Source organism: Macrotis lagotis, chromosome 5, assembly GCF_037893015.1.
Source record: "Macrotis lagotis isolate mMagLag1 chromosome 5, bilby.v1.9.chrom.fasta, whole genome shotgun sequence".
NCBI lineage: Eukaryota > Metazoa > Chordata > Mammalia > Peramelemorphia > Peramelidae > Macrotis > Macrotis lagotis.
In genome coordinates, this window is record NC_133662.1 from 241,885,782 (window position 1) to 241,906,776 (window position 20,995).

General features: G+C 45.9%; 1 protein-coding gene across 4 annotated transcripts in view; it reads left to right on the forward strand.

Moving 5' to 3' along the window:
- Positions 1-20,995, forward strand: part of ABR (ABR activator of RhoGEF and GTPase) — a 291,714-nt gene that overhangs the window by 182,533 nt on the left and 88,186 nt on the right. For all 4 annotated transcript variants that reach the window (XM_074189144.1, XM_074189147.1, XM_074189145.1 and 1 more), the window contains 3 exons: positions 2,470-2,655; positions 10,760-10,867; positions 16,721-16,781. In XM_074189144.1, coding sequence (XP_074045245.1) covers positions 2,470-2,655; positions 10,760-10,867; positions 16,721-16,781 — 355 coding nt within the window. The remainder of the gene's footprint in view (positions 1-2,469; positions 2,656-10,759; positions 10,868-16,720; positions 16,782-20,995) is intronic.

Consider the following 20,995-nt stretch of genomic DNA (forward strand, 5'->3'; position numbering starts at 1 on the left):
GAATAGAATTGCAATTAAATGTTCTTTAATTATTTGGTAGAATTTGCTTGTGAATCCATCTGGTCCTAGGGTTTTTTTCTTAGGATGGTCATTGATGGCCTTTTCCTAAGATGGGGTTATTTAAGTATTTTATTTCTTCTGTTAACCTTAATAAGTTATATTTTTGTAGATATTCATCCATTTCAAAAGATTGTCAAATTTATTGACATATAATTGAGCAAAATATCTCCTAACAATTGCTTTCATTGGTGGTGAATGTGAATTCACCCCTTTATTTTTGATACTGCTAATTTGGTTTTCTTTCCTTTTTTTAATCAAATGAACCAATGGTTTATTTTATTGGGTTTTTTTCTTCATAAAACCAGTTTCAAGTTTTTAAATTTAATTTATTTGTTCATTTGTTTGTTATTGGTGGGGTTTTTTTGGCTAGGCAATGGGGTTAAGTAACTTGCCCAAGGTTACACAGCTAGGTAATTATTAAGTGCCTGAGGTCATATTTGAACTCAGGTCCTCCTGACTCCAGGGCCAGTGCTCCATTCATGGCACCATGTAACTGCTCTTTATTTATTATTTTTCAATGGTTTTCTTACTTTCAATCAAATCCTATCTCAGGTGCTAAATGACTGTGGGATCTTGAGCAAGTCAGTTCAGTTTCTTGAGCCTCATTTTCTCATCTGAGAAAGAAAAAGAAATAATAGGAGGGAAAGAAAGAAAGTTCTGAACTTTGATCCTGTTAGTTTCTTAACCTCTCTGAGACTGTTTCCTTAGCTATAAAATGTGGGAGTTGGATTAGGTGGTCTCTGAGGAACCTTCAGGCTTTGGGACTTCTGATACCATCAGTTGGGCTGCAGCTGTCCTCAGGGAAAGGATTGGTTTGAAATTGTCTCCAGAGAGCCTAAAACTCCTCTCTCTGCTGCTAACAAAAGAGAGACTGGGTTCACAGAGAGGAAGTTCCAGGCTAACTCTCCCATCCACTAGGGTGAGAGGGGAAGGGGCCTCATGAAATGTTGGGTGAGGTCCTCCCCAGAGGAAGGTGTGGATCCTGTTAATAAAAACAAACACCCCATTACAGCATGCCTGGCAGGGCGCTGCCCAGTGACTGCAGCAGCCTCTGGGCTGGTTTCCAGGATGCCCAGGCTTGGCCACCTTCCCAGGATCTAGCAGGTCCCAGCATGCTGGGTTTCTTTGCCATATGAACTGAGCATGGCCTGTTGGGACCTGTGAGAGCCCCACCCAAGGACAAATCAAGCTTCAGGTCCAATGGGTACAGTGTCACCCTTAGCCCCTTTTCTGGGCAAGACCCTGGCAAAGGATGTCCCCCCAGCCTCTCCAATCCCTTGGCTATGGACAGCAACAATAATTCACATTTAGAGGAAAGGTAGCAAGACCTAATGAAGACAGAACTGGTTTAGACTCAGGCCTGGACTCAAGTCTTATCTCTGTGACCTGAGGCAAGTCCCTTAATTAATCTCTCAATAACTCTAAGATTAGAAGGGGCTGAAGAGGTGCTTCCCGCAATAATGAATGAAGTTTCCTCAGTAGGTGCTTCCTATAGCAATTTTAAAATTTTATTTTTATTTAAGGCAATTGGATTAAGTGATTTGCCCAAGGTCACACAGCAAGAAGTGTTTGAGGCTGAATTTGAACTCAGGTCCTCCTGTCTCCAGGGATGGGGCTCTATCCACTGCACCACCTACTGCCCTCACAGGCCTATTAAAAAAAACCCAACATCCTCACATTTAGAAACTTAATTTAAAGTTTATGAGAGACAGTGTAGTTTGGAGGACCTAGTTTCAAATCCTGGCCATGACACTAGCTGAATGACTCAGGACAGGTCGTGTCACCATCTGTACCTATTTCTCCTCATCTATAAACTGAGGACTCCTTGACCTCTGAGGTCCTTCCTAGCTTTAGCTCTGTGATCCTTGATACTTTCTCTGTGACCACAGACAAATTTCTGCCCCTCCCTGGGAATAAGAGGCCTCAGGTTCAAATCCTATCTCTGGTGCTTTCAGAGCTGTATGACTTTGGGTGGGTTAGTTCATTTTCCTAAGAATGAATTTCCCTATTTTTGTGACTCATAGAAAATACACACACACACACACACACACACACACACACACACACACACACACGGAGAAGGTCATGAAGCCCCAAGTTCAAATTCAGCCTCATACACTTAGTAGTTGTATGACCCTGGGCAAGTCAGTTAAGGGCTGTCTGCTTCAGTTTCCTCATCTGGAAAATGGGGAATAAAAATAGCACTTGCCTATGCTATGTTTTCTTCACATTGTCCCCATGAGGTAGATCTTTAAAGCACACTTGTGCCCATTTTATGGCTCTGAATTTAGGGAGTGTACTATGCCCAAGGTCACAAACCCCTGAAATCTGAATGTAGATCTCCTCTCCCCAAGCTGTTAACTGGGTTTTCTTACCCTAGCCCTGTCTTCTGTCCCTTCCTGCTCACAGCCCATGAAACCCCTCAAGGCCACAGCCACCACCTCCCAGCCTGTGCTCACCATCCAGCAGATTGAGACCATCTTCTACAAGATTCAGGACATCTATGAGATCCACAAAGAATTCTACGATAACCTCTGCCCCAAGGTGCAGCAGTGGGACAGCCAGGTCACCCTGGGCCACCTCTTCCAGAAACTGGTAAGTCCCTCACTTTTCTTTTTCCACCCTGGGTAGCTCCCCATGATCCTGTCCAGTGGAGGAACCAAAGTGGTCCTGAAACTAGGCCTCCTACTGGTTTAGGGATGGATGATGTAGGATTTGAATGACTGTCTGCTATGAAACTCCAGGTGGATAAGAGTTTGCAGGGACATCCAGGTGAGCAGGTAGGGGGAATCTTAGGGATGTTGATCTTCGGGGAGAAAGAAATTGCAAACCCTCCAGAATTCCCAGTGCTTCTCCCCCCCCCCCCCCCGCCCCATTTTCCAGCCCTGGGGAAGAGGGCCTTTTGTCATGAGATTTAAAAAGGGAAAGGTTTCCTAGTCCAAACCCCTCATTTTACAAATGAGAAAACTGGAGCCCAGAGGAAGTTTAAATGATTTGCCCAGTATCACACAGGGAGATGGGGTTACACAGTCACTGGGTGGCAGAGGCAGGATTTGAATCCATCTTCCTGATTCTGAGCCTGGCTTTTTGTCCACCGTACATTGCTTCTCCAAAGACCTCTTTTAGTTTTGAAGTCCTAAGACTCTTAAGCCCATTCCTTGCCTTCCTCCCCCTAGCATGGCTTGCACCACCAGCAATCCCTCTGCTTCCTGATGGAGATCATGCCTTCTTGATGGCATTCAAGCTGGGCAGGCCCACCATGATCCTCCACCCGCCTCTTTTCCTGAGTAATTACATTGGAGAGAAACAGAGACAGAGAGAAAAAGAACAGAGATGGAGAAAAGGAAGAAGAGAGAAAGAGGGAGGAAGTAGTGAGAGAGAAGAGAGGAAAGAGAGAATGTAAACTTCAAGGAACCAGATGATAGTCAGTAGTGACTATGAGACTCACACCAGTCAAAAGGATCAGGACCCTGGAGAGGGGAGTCCTAAGGACCCCTGCATTTATCCCCATTTTGCTTTGGACAAAATTGAGTGGTGAAAAAGTGCCAGAGGAAGGGGAATTCAGCTACTTACAGATAGATAGGAGTACCCCAAAACCAAAACCAAACCAAGGTAGAAAGTGGTAGAAAGAGAATTTGAACCCAAACCTTTGACTTGAAATCCTATTGCACTGCTCTGCCAAGGAAGGATTTTTTTAAAAATCAAACTAGTGATTTAATTCTAACTGAAGATCTATCTTTCAGCTTAAAATTATAGTATGTTTCTGGGTATACACAAAGGTTAAGTGACTTACCTAGGGCCACCCACCAGTATGTGTCCAAGGAGGGACTTGAACTTAGTCCCTCAAAGTTACTCTTTCTCCACTACACCAGGGGTGAGCAAACTGCCCCCCCCAGGCCAAATCCAGCTTGCCACTCTAACCCTGCCTGTTTTTGTCCCATTCTTAATTTGCAGGCCATACAAAAACAGGCAGCAGTCCTTCACATGGAGATCCTAGACTCATCGACTCATATATGGAGAGTAGGAAGGGGCCTTAGAGTCCTGCTAGTCCAACATCCTCATTTTTCAGATGAGGAAACAGAGCCTAAGTCACTTACCCAAGGTATACAGATTGTGACAGAGCTGATGGGAAGAAGCATGGTTTAATGTTCTGTGGCTGCTAAAGAAGGTCCTTGTTTGGTTTTACAGCATTGACACCAGGGCTGATCTTAACTCTGGGGTGGTTTAAAGGAGGTTGACCTTGAATTTGACTTTGAGAAAGACAACCCAGGCTCTTCAAGGGCATCCAGTCCTTGGACAATCAGGAAAAATGGTGTTGGAGCCTACAGTTTTCTTCCTTTTACACTTTGCCATCCAGGGCTTATAGAATCAGGTGGGGGACTTCTAAGCAGTCACTTGTATGACTGTGACCCTTTCTTATTGTTGCAATTCTGGGACCCTCATTTATTCTAATACAGTGAAAACAAGTTCTGATCCCAAACAAAAAAGTCTCTGCCCTCTGGGTCCTTACTTTCAATTGGGGGGAACTACACATACTTTATTTTTTTTTTTGTTTTTGTTTTTGTTTTTAGGTTTTTGCAAGGCAGTGGGGTTAAGTGGCTTGCCCAAGACCACACAGCTAGGTAATTATTAAATGTCTGAGACCAGATTTGAACTCAGGTACTCCTGACTCCAGGGCCGGTGCTCTGTCTACTTGTGCCACCTAGCCGCCCCCGGAACTACACATACTTTAAAAACTTAATATAGAATATGTGTAGTTGTTCAGTCTCTTCATGTCCCCATCTGGGGTTTTTTTGGTAACCATATTGGTTTGCCATTTCCTCACTCATTTTACAAATAAGGAAACTGAGGTAAGCAGAGTGAGGTGACGTGCCCAGGGTCTCAAGTAAGTATCTGAGGTGGATTCAGGAAGACCCCAGAGTCAGGGCTCTATCCACTATGCCCCCAGCCACCTGCCAAAATATATAGGAACTCCTTTTCAATTGCAAAGTTTCATGACTCTAAGCAAGATGAATTGTCCTTTCTGGAAAAAGAAAGTATTGAACTTGGAAGCTGGAAAGATCCAGGTCCTGTCTCTGTGATCCTACCTGAGTGATCATGGACCAGTCATGTGGCTCTCTGAGCCTTAATTTTTAATTTCTTCTTCTGCTTAAAGAAGGGTTTGGATAAAGTGGCTTCTGGGGTCCTTTCCAGCAGTCAGTTTGTGGTCTCATCTTCAGAGAAAGGCATCAATCATTCGGGGGATGGTCTAAATGAGTCTGGGTTAATTGAACTGGATTGCGTGTCTAACTTTCCCTTCTGGAGGGAGAAGAAAAATTCCACTTAGGCAGATAAAGGAAGCTTGCCCAAGTTGAATTCTTCTCCTAGGGCACATAGAAACCTCCTGTGTTCATCTGCAGAGGCTAGGGTCACATTCAGGCAGCTGCAGTGACTTGATTATTGGGGCTCTGTGTTAGTCCTTTTCTGCTTGGGACCTGCCCTTTAGAGGACTAGAAAGAGTTCCGGGACCATCTCTGTCCCAGAAGCGGAAGGAGTCTGTCTTTTTAGGGAGGCATTAGAGATTTGATTATTCATTACCCGGAAAAGGGGAATTAACATCTCTGCTATTTATTAGATCAGCCAGTGCTAAGCTGCTGTTTCCAAGCAACCACCACCCTCAGAATGCCTAATGACTCTGGCTGGTACCCAGCTTGGAGGGCCAGGCAGCTCTGGGGGTATGTGGTTCTTAGGGATTGAAGGATATCCCTGGAAAAGACTTTGGAAAGAGAAATCCCCTCATACCCCCTTCTACCCAAGACTTATGGTCGCTTATTTGTTATGGTCTCATAGATTTAAAGCTGGAAGGGATCTAGTCAGATGCTCCAGTTCTGTCATTTTACAGATGAGGAAACTGTGGCATTAGGGAGATTAAGTGACTGAGTGAGCATAGTAAGCAATGAAGGGGGATCATAGATCTAAATTTAGAAGAAGCTCAGAAACTATCTCTTCCCACCTTCCTATTTTGCAGATGAAGACATTGAAGCCCTGGAGCTGAAGAAGTTTGCCCGGGGTCTCTTAAGTAGTATATATCAGAGATAGGATTTGAAACCAAGGCATTCTGATTCCATAATAAGTGGTGTTGATTGTTGTTCAGTCTTTTTCAATCATGTCTGACATGATCCCATTTGGACTTTTCTTGGAGAAGACACTAGAGTAGTTTGCCATTTCTTTCTCCAGCTCATTTTAAAGATAAGGAAACTGAGGTAAACAGGGTGAAGTGATTTGCCCAGAGTCAGAGTTAGTAAGTGTCTGAGGCTAAATTTGAACTCAGGAATTGATTCCAGGCCTATCGACTGAACCACCTAGTTGCCCTAGAATCCATATACCACACTACTTTATAGGTCATCTATTCCAAACCCCTCATTTTAAAATTAGGAAGATTAAAATCCATAGAAGTTAAGCAATTGATCCAAGGCCAGATAAGTGGCAGGATTGAACCCTCAGACTCCAAATTCAGCCTTCCACTATATTTTGTATTGGATTTTTTAAATGTAATGGTTATTAGTTAACAAACCATTATCTAATCGCTGGCAGAAGACACCTTGAGAGAAGAACCAGAGAATCCTTTACCTTGTGCTTTATAATGTATTCATGTTTCCTTAGCAGCACCCCTGTGAGGGGGGCACTCTCAGGGGAAGTGGTGGAGTCTGACAAAATCCTGCCTCTGCCGCCTACTGTGACCCCTGCTTTAGAGTTGGGGTAACCAAGACAAAGGCAGGGGCAGGGACTGGTCCAGGTCCCATGACCCTCCCCAGACTCTGACACCACTCAATTCATTTCCCTTTGAAGGGATCAGAATTCAGGAGAGAATTGCCCCGGCCTTGTCCAAGGAGATGAAGATCAGGATGTCTGTCCATTTGTCTGTCTGTGCAGGGCTGCCCCAAGAGACTTCTTAGCTTAGGGCCCTCCTCTTGACTCTACTTCTGTCAATAAACCCGAACACTAACTCAGGGGCAGCTAGGTGGCGCAGTGGATAAAGCACTGGCCCTGGAGTCAGGAGTACCTGGGTTCAAATCCGGTCTCAGACACTTAATAATGACCTAGCTGTGTGGCCTTGGGCAAGCCACTTAACCCCGTTTGCCTTGCAAAAACCTAAAAAAACAAAACAAAACAATAACTAACTCAGCACCTTTTCTGGAACAGGTACTGGGCTTATAAGGAAGCATTTTCCAAATGAGAAAACTAAAAGTAAAACACCCAAAGGCAGAATGGGTTAGGGCTGGGATTTGAACCCAGATCCTGTATCATCTTTCTGTGGTGCCCAGCTGCCTCCCTATGGCTATGGGCAAGATCACTTCCATTCTCAGAGCCTCTGTGCTATTATCACTTGTACTATTAAGTCTAGGAAAGACCTCTGTAAACTTAATGTGCTTTATAAGTAAGGCAATCATAAAAGGAATGGACATTTATTAGGCACCTACTATGGACCAGCTAGGTGCTTATTAATCCTGAGTTCATATCCAGCCTCAGACACGTATTAGCTGTGTGATCTTGGGCAAGTCACTTCACCTTGTTTGCTTCAGTTTCCCCATCTGTCAAATGAGCTGAAGAAGTGGCAAACACTTCAGGAAGTGGCAAACCACTCCAGCATCTCTGCCAAGAAAACCTCAAATGGGGTCACGAAGAATCAAACACGACTGAACAACAGCAACATGGGCCAGGTAGCTAAATGCTATATATTGGGAATGCAAATACAAAAATAAAAAAAAATCCCCATTCACAAGGAGAATGCCTTCTATTGAGGAGATAATAAGCACAAATCTTAGTATATACAGCATAAATATAAAGAGAATAAATATAAAAGGGAGCTTGGGTGGAAGCGTGCTAGCAGTTGGGGAGATGACAAAAGGCTTTCTGTCAAAGATGGTGCCTCAGCTGTGTGTCTCTCTCCCCCCTCGCCCCCCACCAGTTTATTATTTATTTCTTTTTAGCATCCATTTTTTAGAATGTTGCAGCTGAATCCTGAAGGGAAAAGGGGTTCTGAGGCCAAAGTGAGGATGGAGTGCATTTCAGGAATGGAGAGGACCAGTGCCAAGGCTCAGAGACAAGAGCTGGGTCATTGCTTGTGAGGAACAGAAAGAAACCCAGATGGATGGGTTTTGGGGGCAGGAGAAGCTGTGATGTCCAGGGAGCCTGGAAAGGCTTGAAGAAGCAAATCTATATATTTTTTTAGGGAATTATCAAATACATTGAGTAAGAGAATGATGTGATGTGGCCTGAACTTTAAAATCCTAAAGTCTTAGGTATGAGAGGTATTTGGAGAGGCAGTGATTTAGTTGCAAAGGGAGCAGGAAGAGATTTGAGGCAAGGAGACCGAAGCAGTAACCTAGGTTGAGAGGCAGTATGTTGGTTTCTTCTGTAATTTTCTGTGTTGTATTTTATGCATTTAAAAAGCATTATTCTGGGGCTGCTAGATGACTCAGTAAACAGATTGCTCCAGAGTGAGTAAGATCTGAGTTCCAATCCAACCTCAAACATTTACTAGCTGTGTGACCTTGGGCACATCACTGAAACTATTTGCCTCAGTTTCCTCATTAGTAATATAAGCTAGAATAAGCTTAGTAACATAAGCTTGGTCAAGAAAACCCCAAAAGGAATAACAAGAAAAAAGCTAAACACATTCTTAGAAAGGGTTCATAGGCTTCCCCACACTGCCAGTGGGTTCCATGATATAAGGCTACAAATGCCTGCCTTAGCAGAAGCATTGAGGGGAGGGAGCGGGAGGGGAACCTGAGTATTTGGAATGCTTCCTGGCTGTGTTCTTGCCTCCAACATCCATTAATCACTGGCTTCCATCACTCTTGGAAATAATGGAAGTACTAGCTTTGAGTGACTCGTGTTCCAAATCTCTGCCCACTGGCCTAGTTCCTCTTGCACAAAAGGAAGCCAGAGCGCCAACCCCCCATCTCAGCCTCCCCACTTCTTGCTTGTCCTAGCTTTGAACCTCTTAGGCCGGAGCTCCTGAACCCTTCCCTCTAATTGACTCCAGATTTCTCCTTTCCCTCCCATCTCCAGTCTTCATTTCTAGATCCTAATGTCTGCAATCATTCAATCTGTAAACATTTATTATCATTATCATTATTATTATTATTCTAAGTAAGTGCTAGGTGCTGTGTTAAACACCAAGGATGCAATGAAATAGCAAAAACAGCCCTTGCCCTCAAGGAGCTTACAGTCTAATGGGGGGTGACCATGAGCAGCAGACTTTAGGATGCCTAGGAGCTGGAGCTGGTAGAAGACCTTGGTTCAAACCATTTATCACCTGTGGGATCCTGGCCAAATCTCTGGACTCTGTGATTTCTGAGGTCCTTCCCACTCTAAACCTGTGGTCCTTACTCCTTTATCCTTTCTCTACACTAGTGTCTCCATTCTGCCTTGGGTCCCACAGGAGGCATGAGATAGAGAAGCCCTGTTACTTAGTGATTACTTATTGGGAAAAGCGTTGGGCAGTCATTGGAGGAGAGCCAGCCTCAGGACTAGGAAAGGAAGCCCTTGGGGTCCACTCCAACCTCTCACATATATAGAGCAGGTGACTGAACCTCTCAGGGACCTAGACGGTTCTCTTCAACTAGGGATGCCAACCTGCATCAGTGAAGTGACCTACTTCATCTGGGATTTCCCTATCAAAAAGGAAGTCTCTGTATCTACAGAATACAGTCTCTGTATCTACACCTATTATGTGTCTGGGGATACAAAGGGAAACTGTCTTCTTTCAAGGAATTTATGTTCTGCTCAATATTTTTTTAAAAATTTCTCCCCAATTAAAAAAATGATTTTCTTTTCAAAGGGACTGGGAGGGAAAAACCCTTGTAACATTAGGCACATTTAGGGGAACTTCATTCAGATGGGGAAGCAAGGAATCCTGTGGCCCTGTCCTTCTATGCTTTCTGCAGGCCCATCCATCCTCTCCAACCTCGGGGCTCCAGCCATTTGTTCATAGGGCTTTGATGGCTGATATGCTATCTGCTGTGTTCCTATGTCTCTGTGGAGGGAGTGGCCCAGGGGACTCTCAGGAAAGAGTGGAGGGCTGGAGCACCCAGCTAGAACCTGGCACAGTTAGCTACCTGGGCCATAGCACCAAAGGGGGCTGGAGGGTCCTACATTGACTGGGCATGCACACACATACTTGGACATGCATGCACACATTCCCAATACATACATACATGCATCTACACAGTACACACACTTGGACATGCATGCACACCTATAAAAACGTGCACATATACACATGTGCCCCTTCCCCACCTCACTTTCTTTCAGGGATAATTCTAAGCCCTGAAAAGCATTGGGAAACACAGAGGGATTTCAAAACCAACAAGATCTTTGATAATGCTTTTAAAAGGGGGGCAGGGAGCAGATGCTACATTGTTGCCTTAACTTCTCAGCATGCTTGAGATGGCACTGCCCTGCCCTCAGTGCCCCCTTGTTAACCCTTGGGGGGGGGAGTAATCTGGTTTCCATGGAAACTGCTGCATCTCATCCAAAGGGATATTGTGGAGCCTCCATCCCTTCTCTGCTCCAGTCACCCCTACCTCCAAAGCCTCAGATCTGCTCGGGAGTATCTTGGCTATTCCCAGCTCTCCAGGTGTTCTGATTAATCATTCATTCATTCATTCTTTCCATCCCCCTTCCCCCCTCCATATCTATCTCCTTTCTTCAGGCCAGCCAGCTCGGGGTGTACAAAGCCTTTGTGGATAACTATAAAATCGCTTTGGAGACGGCCGAGAAATGCAGCCAGTCCAACAACCAGTTCCAGAAGATCTCCGAGGTGAGCAGCTTCTCTTCTGCTTAGGGGACACCCTTTGGCAAAGATTGAAAATATATTTTGGTTGCTGCCCAGAGAGCCAACCCAGATTGGGCTATTTCCTCTCTGATTACCAGACAGAGGAGCAGCTTCTCAGATTGACTGATGTTTAAACAACCAATCCCTCTCCTACACCTGGCATGTTCTTTTGCTTGCTTCTCAATTTGGGATTGTTGGTTTTCTTGATTTCCTGCCCCCCCCCCAGTTCCCACAATTTACTTTTTTTTTTGGTTGAGATTAAGGAGCAGGAAGAGCAAAGAAAATTAGAAAGCACATGCCACTGACTCATAGTGTGACCTTGGGCAAGTCACTCTCCATCTCTGAAGCCCCAGTTCCCTTCTTTGAACAATGTTGGGGATGGATTAGATGGCCTTTTCTTGTGCTATATCTTGTTCCTATGACTAAATAACCTTTCAGGTTCATTCTAGGACTCTGTAAAATCTCTTTCAAAGTGGCAGAAGACAGAGCTCCTTGGCTCTGGGAATTATGAGAGTTGGCATGGTGTAATTGCTAGAGTCATGACTGGGAAAACCTAGGTTCAAATCTTGCCTCAGATACTTGTTTGCTTTTTGACCTTGCACATATTGTATAATCTTTCTGAGCCCCAGATTCTTCCATCTGTAAGATGGTGAGTTTGACTAGATGACCCTTCCAGTTCTAGGCATATAATCCCAGGATTAGATAAACAGGTCCTTCCCAGCTCTGGACTTCTAGAATTCTGTGAAATCTTCTTTATAGTGGAGAGGAAAAGACTCCTTGAGTCTGGAATCCTGCTGGGGAATCTGGATGAGTTGGGGAATGACCACTCTCAAGATCTGGACATGAAATCTGAATTCACCTGGGTAGTGGTTTGTTCAAGGTCACATAGGTAAAATATGAAAGAGCCAGGGATTCAAACTCAGGTTTCTTCTTCCTCTGTACTATGCTGTGGCCACAGGTCTAGATCAAAAGAGGGGCATAGGATGGAAGGAGACAGCATCGATGATCCAAGAACAGTATTAAGAATAGAAATAGAAAATCCAAACAGTCCCTGATCTCAAGGAGTTCCCACTGTCATTCATGGAGGGGTGGGTGGCAGGGAAGATGGCAAGGCCCAGTTGGGAAAGGGAGAGAGGTGGCTGAGGTTCAGAGTGAAGCCTTTTGGGGGAAGGATGATAGGGGTCATTACTGTAGAAGAGACCTTAGAAAATATCTCATCCAATCTCCTTCTATCATAGATGAGGAAACTAAAGCTCAGGGAACTGATGTGACTTGCCTGGAGTCCCACTAGTAATAAGTATCTGAGATAATATCTAAACCTGAAATCTGACTCTAGGGTACTTTATCCACTATATCATCACCTTCAATAACCCAGCCTATGTTGGGTTGTAAGAGATCTTTAGGGAGCCTCCCTGATCTGTTAACATTTCACGTTTATAGCCCATCAGTTCTAAGCTTGGGGTTAATGGCCTCAAGATCATGTGGGCTGGTCTTGAGCCTGCAGGATGATTTTATTACTTGGAAAATCAGAATTTGTCCCTTCATTTTTCATGTCTTTGCCTTTGTTTAAGAAAAGTTGGTGAGATAAGTGCTTGTTCTCCCAGGGAGTAGTTTATATTTTGTTGGAGCTTTCTTTACAGTTTATGGGATCTTTGCTCAATTTTTTATAGGGAAAGAAACTAGGGTTCAGTGAGATCGAATAATTTTCCCAAGTTCACAAGGCAGATAGGGATCTGTCTGTCCATGAGAATTCCCACACACACTCCCCATCCCCTGCCCCAAGTTCTTGATTCTAAAGGCAACAATGATGCCTTGGACTTTGGGGCAGGAGAGCCAAGGCTCAAATCCCACCTCTGCTTCTGAAACAGATGTGGAACCCTGGGCAAGTCACTTAACCTCAGGAGCCCCAACCCCCTTAGGTTGGGATTGACCTTAATGAGCTCCAAGGTCCCATCCAGCTCATAGTCCATGATTCCATGCTCTGTAGTTTTCCTCGCTCAATGGAGCAACTCTCTGGTCTCCCCCACATATGCCCAGGGGCCCTTCTTGGCCTCTTTGGAGCAGAGAATGGGATCCACAAGAGCTGTTATAATGTAAAGAGTCTTGGCACTGGAGCAAACCACTTAGTCCACTCACCCTGGCTCCTAGCCTTTGTGTTTCCTCTCTAAAGGGAGGAGATGGAACTTGGATGGCCTCTGGGCCTCTGAGATCCTTTTCATCTCAGTAACTTTGGTCCTGTGTTTTGGAGCCCCAGTCTTCCTTTCTTGGGGAGTCTGGACCTCAGATTCAGCCCTGCCCACCCACACATTCCCAAGGCCAGAGCTCAGGCCTGCGGGCTGCCTGCCAGGTGCAGCCATGTGGTGACAGTCCCCTCTCCCTGACTCATTGGTGCTTTCTGCTCTACTCTGCCACTTAATTACTGTAATTAGGCTCTTCTCCTGGGTTGTCAGAGTGATTTCATACTTCCAGGCTGAGGCTGCTGGGAATGATAATTCCCCAGGGATTCTGAGAGAACAGAACTGGGCCCTAGCCCTAGGGAACAGTTCTACCTCCTGCTTTTCTAGAGAAGCACCATTTCTAGACTATTTCTCCAAGGTTTTTCTCTCTAGAAACAGCTTGGAGCTAGAAGAGGAAACAGGATTCCTCCAATCCTGATCATTTCCCCAACTTTTCCCTCCCCTCCTTCAGGGGGCATTGTCAGAAGCTGGCCTGCCCCTCCTTGATCCTTTATTGCACCCTTTAGGATAGCTCTATCCCTCGGGACCTTTTCCAGTGCTTTCCAACCTCTGGTAGGATGCTGATGAAAGCAGGTAGCACCTTGATGTCCTGACCCTTTGTCCTTCCCCTCTCCACCTGTCTCCTTCCCCTGCAGCCCAGATTTTAGGCTTTCATCTACTTTCTACCCAAGGATCACCTTTCAGCTCTAATTTCAGACAGGACTGTACTTTTCAGTCCCGTTATCCTCGGGAGCATGAGCTGGGGCAGGATGTGCAGAGAGTGAGCAGTACTCCATGACAGCCACAAAGGCTGACGAAGGGGATTTAGATCAGATAGGCGATCCCCTCAGCATGTAGCACCAATGGTTCAGCTTACATAGCATTTACAAGGTGAGAGTTGGTCATGGCCTCCCACCCCTACTCTTAGTCTCCCTGCCACTGGTCATGTTTTTGGTAATAGCGATTTGGGCCAGAAATGTTCATACCCTTCTTTTTAGGGACAGTTAGCAGCAGGTTTCTCCTGTAATAGCTCAGGTCAGCCAGTTGCCCAGTTATACACCATTAGCAATCAACCAGACAATCAGTAAACATGTTTCTACAACACTTTAAATGTGGTGGAAAGATGACTCAACTTGGCCCAAGTTTGGCCCAATAGGACCCAAGTTTGAATTGTGACTCTGTGGGCCCTTGGGCTTCCTATTCTGTAAAAATAAAAGTGTTGCTGTAGATGACTTAGAAGTTCCCTCATATCAACTCTAAATCTTTGGTCCCAAAGTTTATAAAGTTCTTTCCTCCGACAAACTCTATGAGCTAAGCAATAAAAGTATTCCTCATTTTACACTAAGATATTGAGTGATGTATAGGATAAGAGAAATCAAAGATTTAGGAGCAGCTAGGTGGTGCAGTGGATAGAGCATTGGCCCTGGAGTCAGGAGTATCAGACACTTAATAATTGCCTAGCAGTGTGGCCTTGGGTAAGCCACTTAACCACATTACCTTGCAAGAAAAATAAATAAATAAAGGATTTAGCACTGGAAGCAGGCAAAAGCTTACTTCCTCTTAGGGTCACTTGCCTCTGCTCACCCAGTAAGAACAAGGCAGAGGCTATATTTGAACTCAGGTCTCCAAATTCTGCTCCATCATCCTCTATAGCAAAGTACCTCCCAAATCATGTATAGAGACATCATGTATCTGGGTGCCATGGAACCCCACTCTTCCTTACTTCAGGGACTGAACTTGGATAAAGGACCCCTTAACCTTCTTGGAGCAGTTTCTTCCTCAGTATAATAAAGAGTTTGGATTAGATTTAGATCTTTTCAACTCTGAATCCAGGCTCCTTCGACCTGTATGTGATTTTGAGGGAGACCTTGACCTCTCTGTACCTCAGTTTCCTCTTTTGTAAAAAGAGAGGCTGGATAAAGATGGCCTCTGTGATCCTTTCCAGTTCTAAAGCAATGACTTTTTTTCCTTGATCCCTGGGAGGAGAGAAGGAGAAGCAGGCATTTCACTCAAACAAAAGAAGATTGTTGTAAGAGTATTCTTTGGGTTCAGAGTTGTAGGAATGGAAGAGGTGAATGTATTCCTGCCTCTCCTTGGAGTCTCTGTCCAGGAAGGGCCTTCCAAAAAGCCGGGGTAGGAGGGAGGTGGTTAGGGTTAGTTTCCATCATGAATCAGTGACAGACTTGCCTCATCTCCCAGGTCAGCGCTTTTCTCAATTCTCCACCTGTGTTGCCAGTATCAGTTTTTCATTGTTTTGGATTCTGGGAATAAAGAGGAAAAGTATTTTTTAAAAGAAACATCCCTAAGCAGCTAGGTGGCACAGTGGATAGAATCAGGAGGGCCTGAGTTCAAATCCTGCCTTAGACATTTGATGCTTACTTGGACAAGTACCTTGCAAAAACAAAAAACAAACCAGAAAATGGCACATCCCATGTTCCGACCATGGTTTTCTCTTGTCCCTCTGGCATCCCCTCATGTTTCCAAAAGAATTCCTCAGTACCTTAAGGATCTGTGATTTCTTCTATCAATATAAAACTCTGCCTCCCTGCACCATAGTGGGTAGCCCTGACCAGTTTTCTGATTGACCTTCCCTAGGCATACTTTCCATTTAACTCAGGGAGGCAGCAGGGAAGAGTATGACTCTGGAGTCAAGACCTTCCAGGATTCATACTCTACCTCTGATGTTACCTTGGACAAGTCATTTCTCGTCTTCTTCTTCTTCCCTTAATTTTCCGTTCTGTAAAGTAAGGACGAAAGTGGTAGTGATGTGGTTCAGTGGATAGAGCACTGTCCCTACAGTCAGGAGAAGTTCAAATCTGGCTGTGTGATCCTGAGCAAGTTACTTTACCCCGATTGCCAACCTCCCCAAAACTAATAAAGTAAGGGCACTGAACCTGATTGTCTCTGAGGCACCTTCCAGCTCTAGATTCTCTGAACCTGCCCATTTCATTCCTCAGTTTATCTGTAAAATAAGAGGATTGAACTAGATGATCTCTGAGGTCTCTTCCAGACCCCCAAATTTCCAGTTTGTTTCAGGACCATTTCAAGCTTCTGCTTTTTAGGATCTAAGGCTAGACTCACATACCTCTGTCCTCCAGTCCATATTTAGAGGAGGAATTTCAGAAGCCTGGGCTGGTCCATTACACAGATGAGGCAATTGAGTCCTCAAGAGAGAAAGTTTTCAGGATCATGCACTAGGAAGGACTTTGGAAGCCACCGAGTCCAGACCCCTGCCCCCCACCTCTTCTTACAGAGGAAGAACCTTATTGAGAACTCAAAGGCACCTCCAAAGCTGCCTGGTTTGGCCTCTTCTTTTTTACAGATGAAGAAACTGAGATTCAGGGAGAAGCGACTTTGCCCAAGGTCACATAGGTAGTGGGATTTGACTCTTTCTCTGTACCAAGTCCCAGCAATTTAATAGAGGCTTTAAAAGAAGGGGAAAAAGCAACAAATAAAAAAATTGTTCTTCGTAGCCATTAAAAAAATTTCCCAGGGTTGATGACAGTGGGAGTGTGTGGAGGTTACTTGCTCCAAGGGAAGCGGGGTCTGTGGGCCCCGGGAAGGTGGGCAGCAGTAGGTGGGAGGGGACCATTGTCAGCCGGTATTCTCTTTCCATTGACAGGAACTCAAAGTCAAAGCCCCCAAAGACTCCAAGGACAGCCACACGTCCATCACCATGGAAGGTATTTGGAGGGGAAGGGGGAGTGGTTCAGTTCTCTTTGTCTGACTCTCCGGGGCCAGAGCACGTGGGCTGCTGAGTGTGCGGATCTGTGTGTGTGTGAGTGTTTTGTGTATTTGTGTTGGGTGTGTATCCACACACTCGTGCACTCACACTTGTGAGAATCCAGCCTCTTGTATCCCCAGGCTGCCCGCCAACTGTGAAGGAGCCAGCATGATCTTCCTCATTAGAATGTCAGTGATGTCCCTCTCTCCCTCCTCCCCACCCCAGTCTTCCACTTCATTTTCATCTCCCCTCCCCCTTCTCCCTGGCTCCACCGAGCCTCCCTAGCGCTCATTCACTTGTTCGGCGGCAGCGGTAGCAGCCAGGTTCTGGATGCTGCGCGGCCGTGGCTGCCGCCGTGCCCAGCTGGCGGGCGAGGTGACTGGGTGGCTCGCCTGCTGATGGAAGCCGGGGAGCAGGGAGAGATGGCTGTTGGGGCATCCCGCAGAAAAGGCTGTCATGGAAATTCTCTTGATCATCAGACTGTGCTGTAACTGCACCTATGGTAACTCGTGGCTTGCCTCTCTTAGAATACTTGTGCCACTAGCTGGTCAGGGTGGGCTCTGATGGGGCCACCTCAGTGCTCTGGAGATGGAGAGCTGGGGTCAGGGAGTGGCTCGCAAGCTGGCCTCTCCCCCTCGGCACCTGTTTCCAACCCCTAGTCAGGGAGCCATGGGAGCCGAGAGCTGCCGGCAGGTCTCGGGCAACTAAGATGCCAGGCTCCCGCTCTCCTGAGGGGTAGAGGGAAGGGGATGACTGTGAATGGGAGATGTGGGACAACTTCCAGAAGCTGTTAAGGTCAGAAAGTCAAAAGTGGGATTCTGACCCCGGTCCTGGTGACCAGTGGACCCAGAGAGAGGCAAGTACGATGGCCAGTGTTGGAGTCGGGGGGTGCCAAGGCTGGAGCTCCCAGCCCGGGAGGGGGGTGTGCCACAGTCATCTGGAAGGGGAAGTTGGGAGTTTCTTTGTTTCCCAGGAGAAGAGAGGAAGGCTGAGCTGCTCATGTATTGTGTGAACAGGGACCCCACATGGTGCTGGCTTCTCTGCTTAGAATGACAGCACTGGGAGAGCGTGGATAGGAACGGGTGGGTGGGAGAGCATGGGGCGACTTCCAGAGGCTCCTGCCCGGCTCCCAGGGACCCCCCAGGTGGAACTGAGGAGCTAGAGGGCTTGTCGGTCAGGGAGTAAGAGAGGGTGGGGAGGTTGCTGGGTCATGGCACAATGGAGGGACCCTCACCTGAAGAAGCGAGGAGTTTGGCTGGGGGAGGGAGGGGGCGTGGGCTTGGCATGCTTACCTCTGACAGCTGGCATGTCATGCTCTCTGAAGCAGGGAGGGTCCTGGGCATGGTCTAAACTGTCCTTCCTGGGGTAAGTGCTGGGCAGAGCAGAGGGGACTTTTGTTCCTTTCTTTGTGCTATCCCAACATCTGTGTGTGTTGGGGGCAACTGAGAAGGTCGAGGACTTGTAAATCACAGTATCCAAGACCAAGAGCTGGAAGGGACTTCAGAGGCCAAAGCCCTCATTTCACAAATTAGGAAACTGAGACACAGAGCAGTCAAGGAATTGCTCAGGGTCACAGGGGTGGGATTTGAACATGCATCTTCTTGATCCACAGCTCTCTCTTCTAAACCATGCTGTCACCCAAGTGCTCAGCTCCCTCGGGCCCTCCATTTTTCTAGCACCTCTCTTCTGATAGCTTGTTCCCACAAGTCCTTGGTAACCCAGAATATATTCATTGTCTTGGGTAGTAAGGCAGGAGAGGAGAGTAGAAGGGGGAGGGAGGGAGGGAGGGAGAGAGAGAGAGAGAGAGAGAGAGAGAAAGAGAGAGAGAGAGAGAGAGAGAGAATGGGAGGGAAAGAGAAAGAGAGAAAGAGGAGAGAGAGAAACTGAGCAAATGGTTAGGTTTCTGTCTTTTTTCCTAGAAGCCTTTTCAGGGACTCTCAAGTGCCCATCTCCATGACCCCATCCTGTTTACTCTCCTGACAGCAGGTCCCCAGCACAGGTCATCCTGAGCAGAGCTAGTAGGTCTCTTAATGGGGCTCCTGCCCTAAGGGGCAGCCAGGTTTACATTGCTCCCCACCATTCCACTGGAAAAAAGACGTGAGAACTCAATAGTAGTCCAGGGGAAGGAGTGGTCATTCATTGTCTCTAGACTCAGAGGAACCAAGTGCAAACCCTGCTTCCTGGGGAAAGGGCCCTGGATTTGGAATCAGAAGCCCAGGCTTCAGAGCCAAGCTCTGCTGCTTTGCTGGGTAGCTTGGGCAGATGGCTTCACCCCCTGGATTTCAATGTCTGGAATGAGGGAGATGGACTAGAAGCTGCTAAGATCATTCCAAATCTAGGACCCTCTGGGATCTCTTTTCTGATTTCTACCAGGATTAGACCAAGAAGCTTCGTTGGCATATGGTTGGTTTGTTTAAAAGAGCCTCCAAGAGAACACTTTGTCTAGCACAGAAGTCAGGCACCCGCTAGACCTGCCACCAGCCTGTCCCCTACAGTAGTTGAGTTTGGAGATAGAGAGAGCCCAACCTTTTATTCTCCTACTTCTGAGCCTTCCCTGAGAAGGGGCAAGGATGGTGGACCAGAACAAGCAGTAAAGTCAAGAGTTTCTCCCATAACCTATTAGCATTCTCCTTCATTTCAAAATTAGAGAGACTGGGGACTGAATTAGAGATGGGGGGGGTCTTCCTCCCTGATTCCCCTAGTCTAGACCTCCTTCTCTCTGACCTCACAGAGGACTCTTCTCTTCACTGCTCTCCTACTGGGGTCTTAGTCCCTTACTTAACTGCCATCAGTCAACAAGTTTTTTATTAAGCACCCACTATGTGACAATCACTATATGGGGCACTGGGGATGAAAAGATATATATGAAGGCAATTGTACCCTCGGGGAGATTATAGTCATTTGAGGAAACCAAATGAACTATGTAAAAAAAAAAAGCTAAGGCTTGGGAGTGACATGGAAGGAAATTAGGAAAAGTCTCCTGCAGGAGGTAGCATTTGAACAGAGGTTTGAAGGAAATTAGAGATTCTAGGAGGTAGAGTTGAAATGGAAGTGTTCCACTCCTAGGGGACAGATTGTCCAAAGACAAAATGGCAGATGAATTGTAGTATGTGAGGAACAGCAAGAAGCACGGTTGGGCCGAGCGAAGGGTCCTGTGTCACAACACTGCAATGACAGGTGGAATCTAGATGGTGAAGGGCTTTCAGTGCCAAGCAATAGTTTGTATTTGATCCTTGAGGTAATTGGGAGCCCCTGGAGTTTACTGAGCCAGGGAATGATATAAGGATATCAGTTTGACAGTTTGTGAGGAAGATAGATCAGAAGCAAGGAGACCAGAATCAGGAGACTACTGCAATAGTCCAAATGGGAAGTGAGGAGAACCTGAACTTGGCTGCTGGATCAAAGACTTAGACTTAGAAGGGACCTTAGAGATCTCCCTCATTTTACAGAGGAAGAAACTGAATCTTGGGAAACTTAGGTGACTTATCAGCGACAATATGAGTCAGAGGGAGGATTTCATTGCATTCCAATGATTCTAAGGCCAAGACACTTCCCACCACATCAGTTAGAGACATGGCATTTTTCATCCTTTGTACTAGTATTCCCAGCACAAGCTAGTGCTTGGTAATTGTTTGATGGCTGATTAATGCAGAATCAATAAGACTTGTCTTCTGATGGGGAAGAGTAAGAATGATTCTTAGGTTGTGAATCTGGATGACTTGGAAAGATGGTGGTGTCCTAAACAGAAGTAAGTAGAAGCTCAGAGGAAGGATGGGTTTAGGAGAAAGATAATAAAAGCACAGGTAATAAAGTTGTCTAACTTTGCTATTTCCCCCAGAGCATGTCACAGTATTATGTACTCAGTAGGTGTTTAATAAATGTTTGTTGGTTGCTTATTTAATGAAATGATGCCTCAAAGGAAATAATTTAGTTGGATGAATGAATTGATGTCAGTGGTATTTCCAGTTGCTTCTTATTGGTAGATTTTACCAAGTTGGTTCCCTGGGAGAGATCATGGATTGCTTGTAAGCACCCTAATGGAATAACAGAGCCTTACTCCCACCCTTTCCTCCCCTGATGCTTTGCTGAAAAAGACCAGACAGAGACAAATGGAGGCCATTCTATCTTTTTGGTTTTTAATCTCTTTGCAGGTAGAATGTCCTTTGGGCTGTT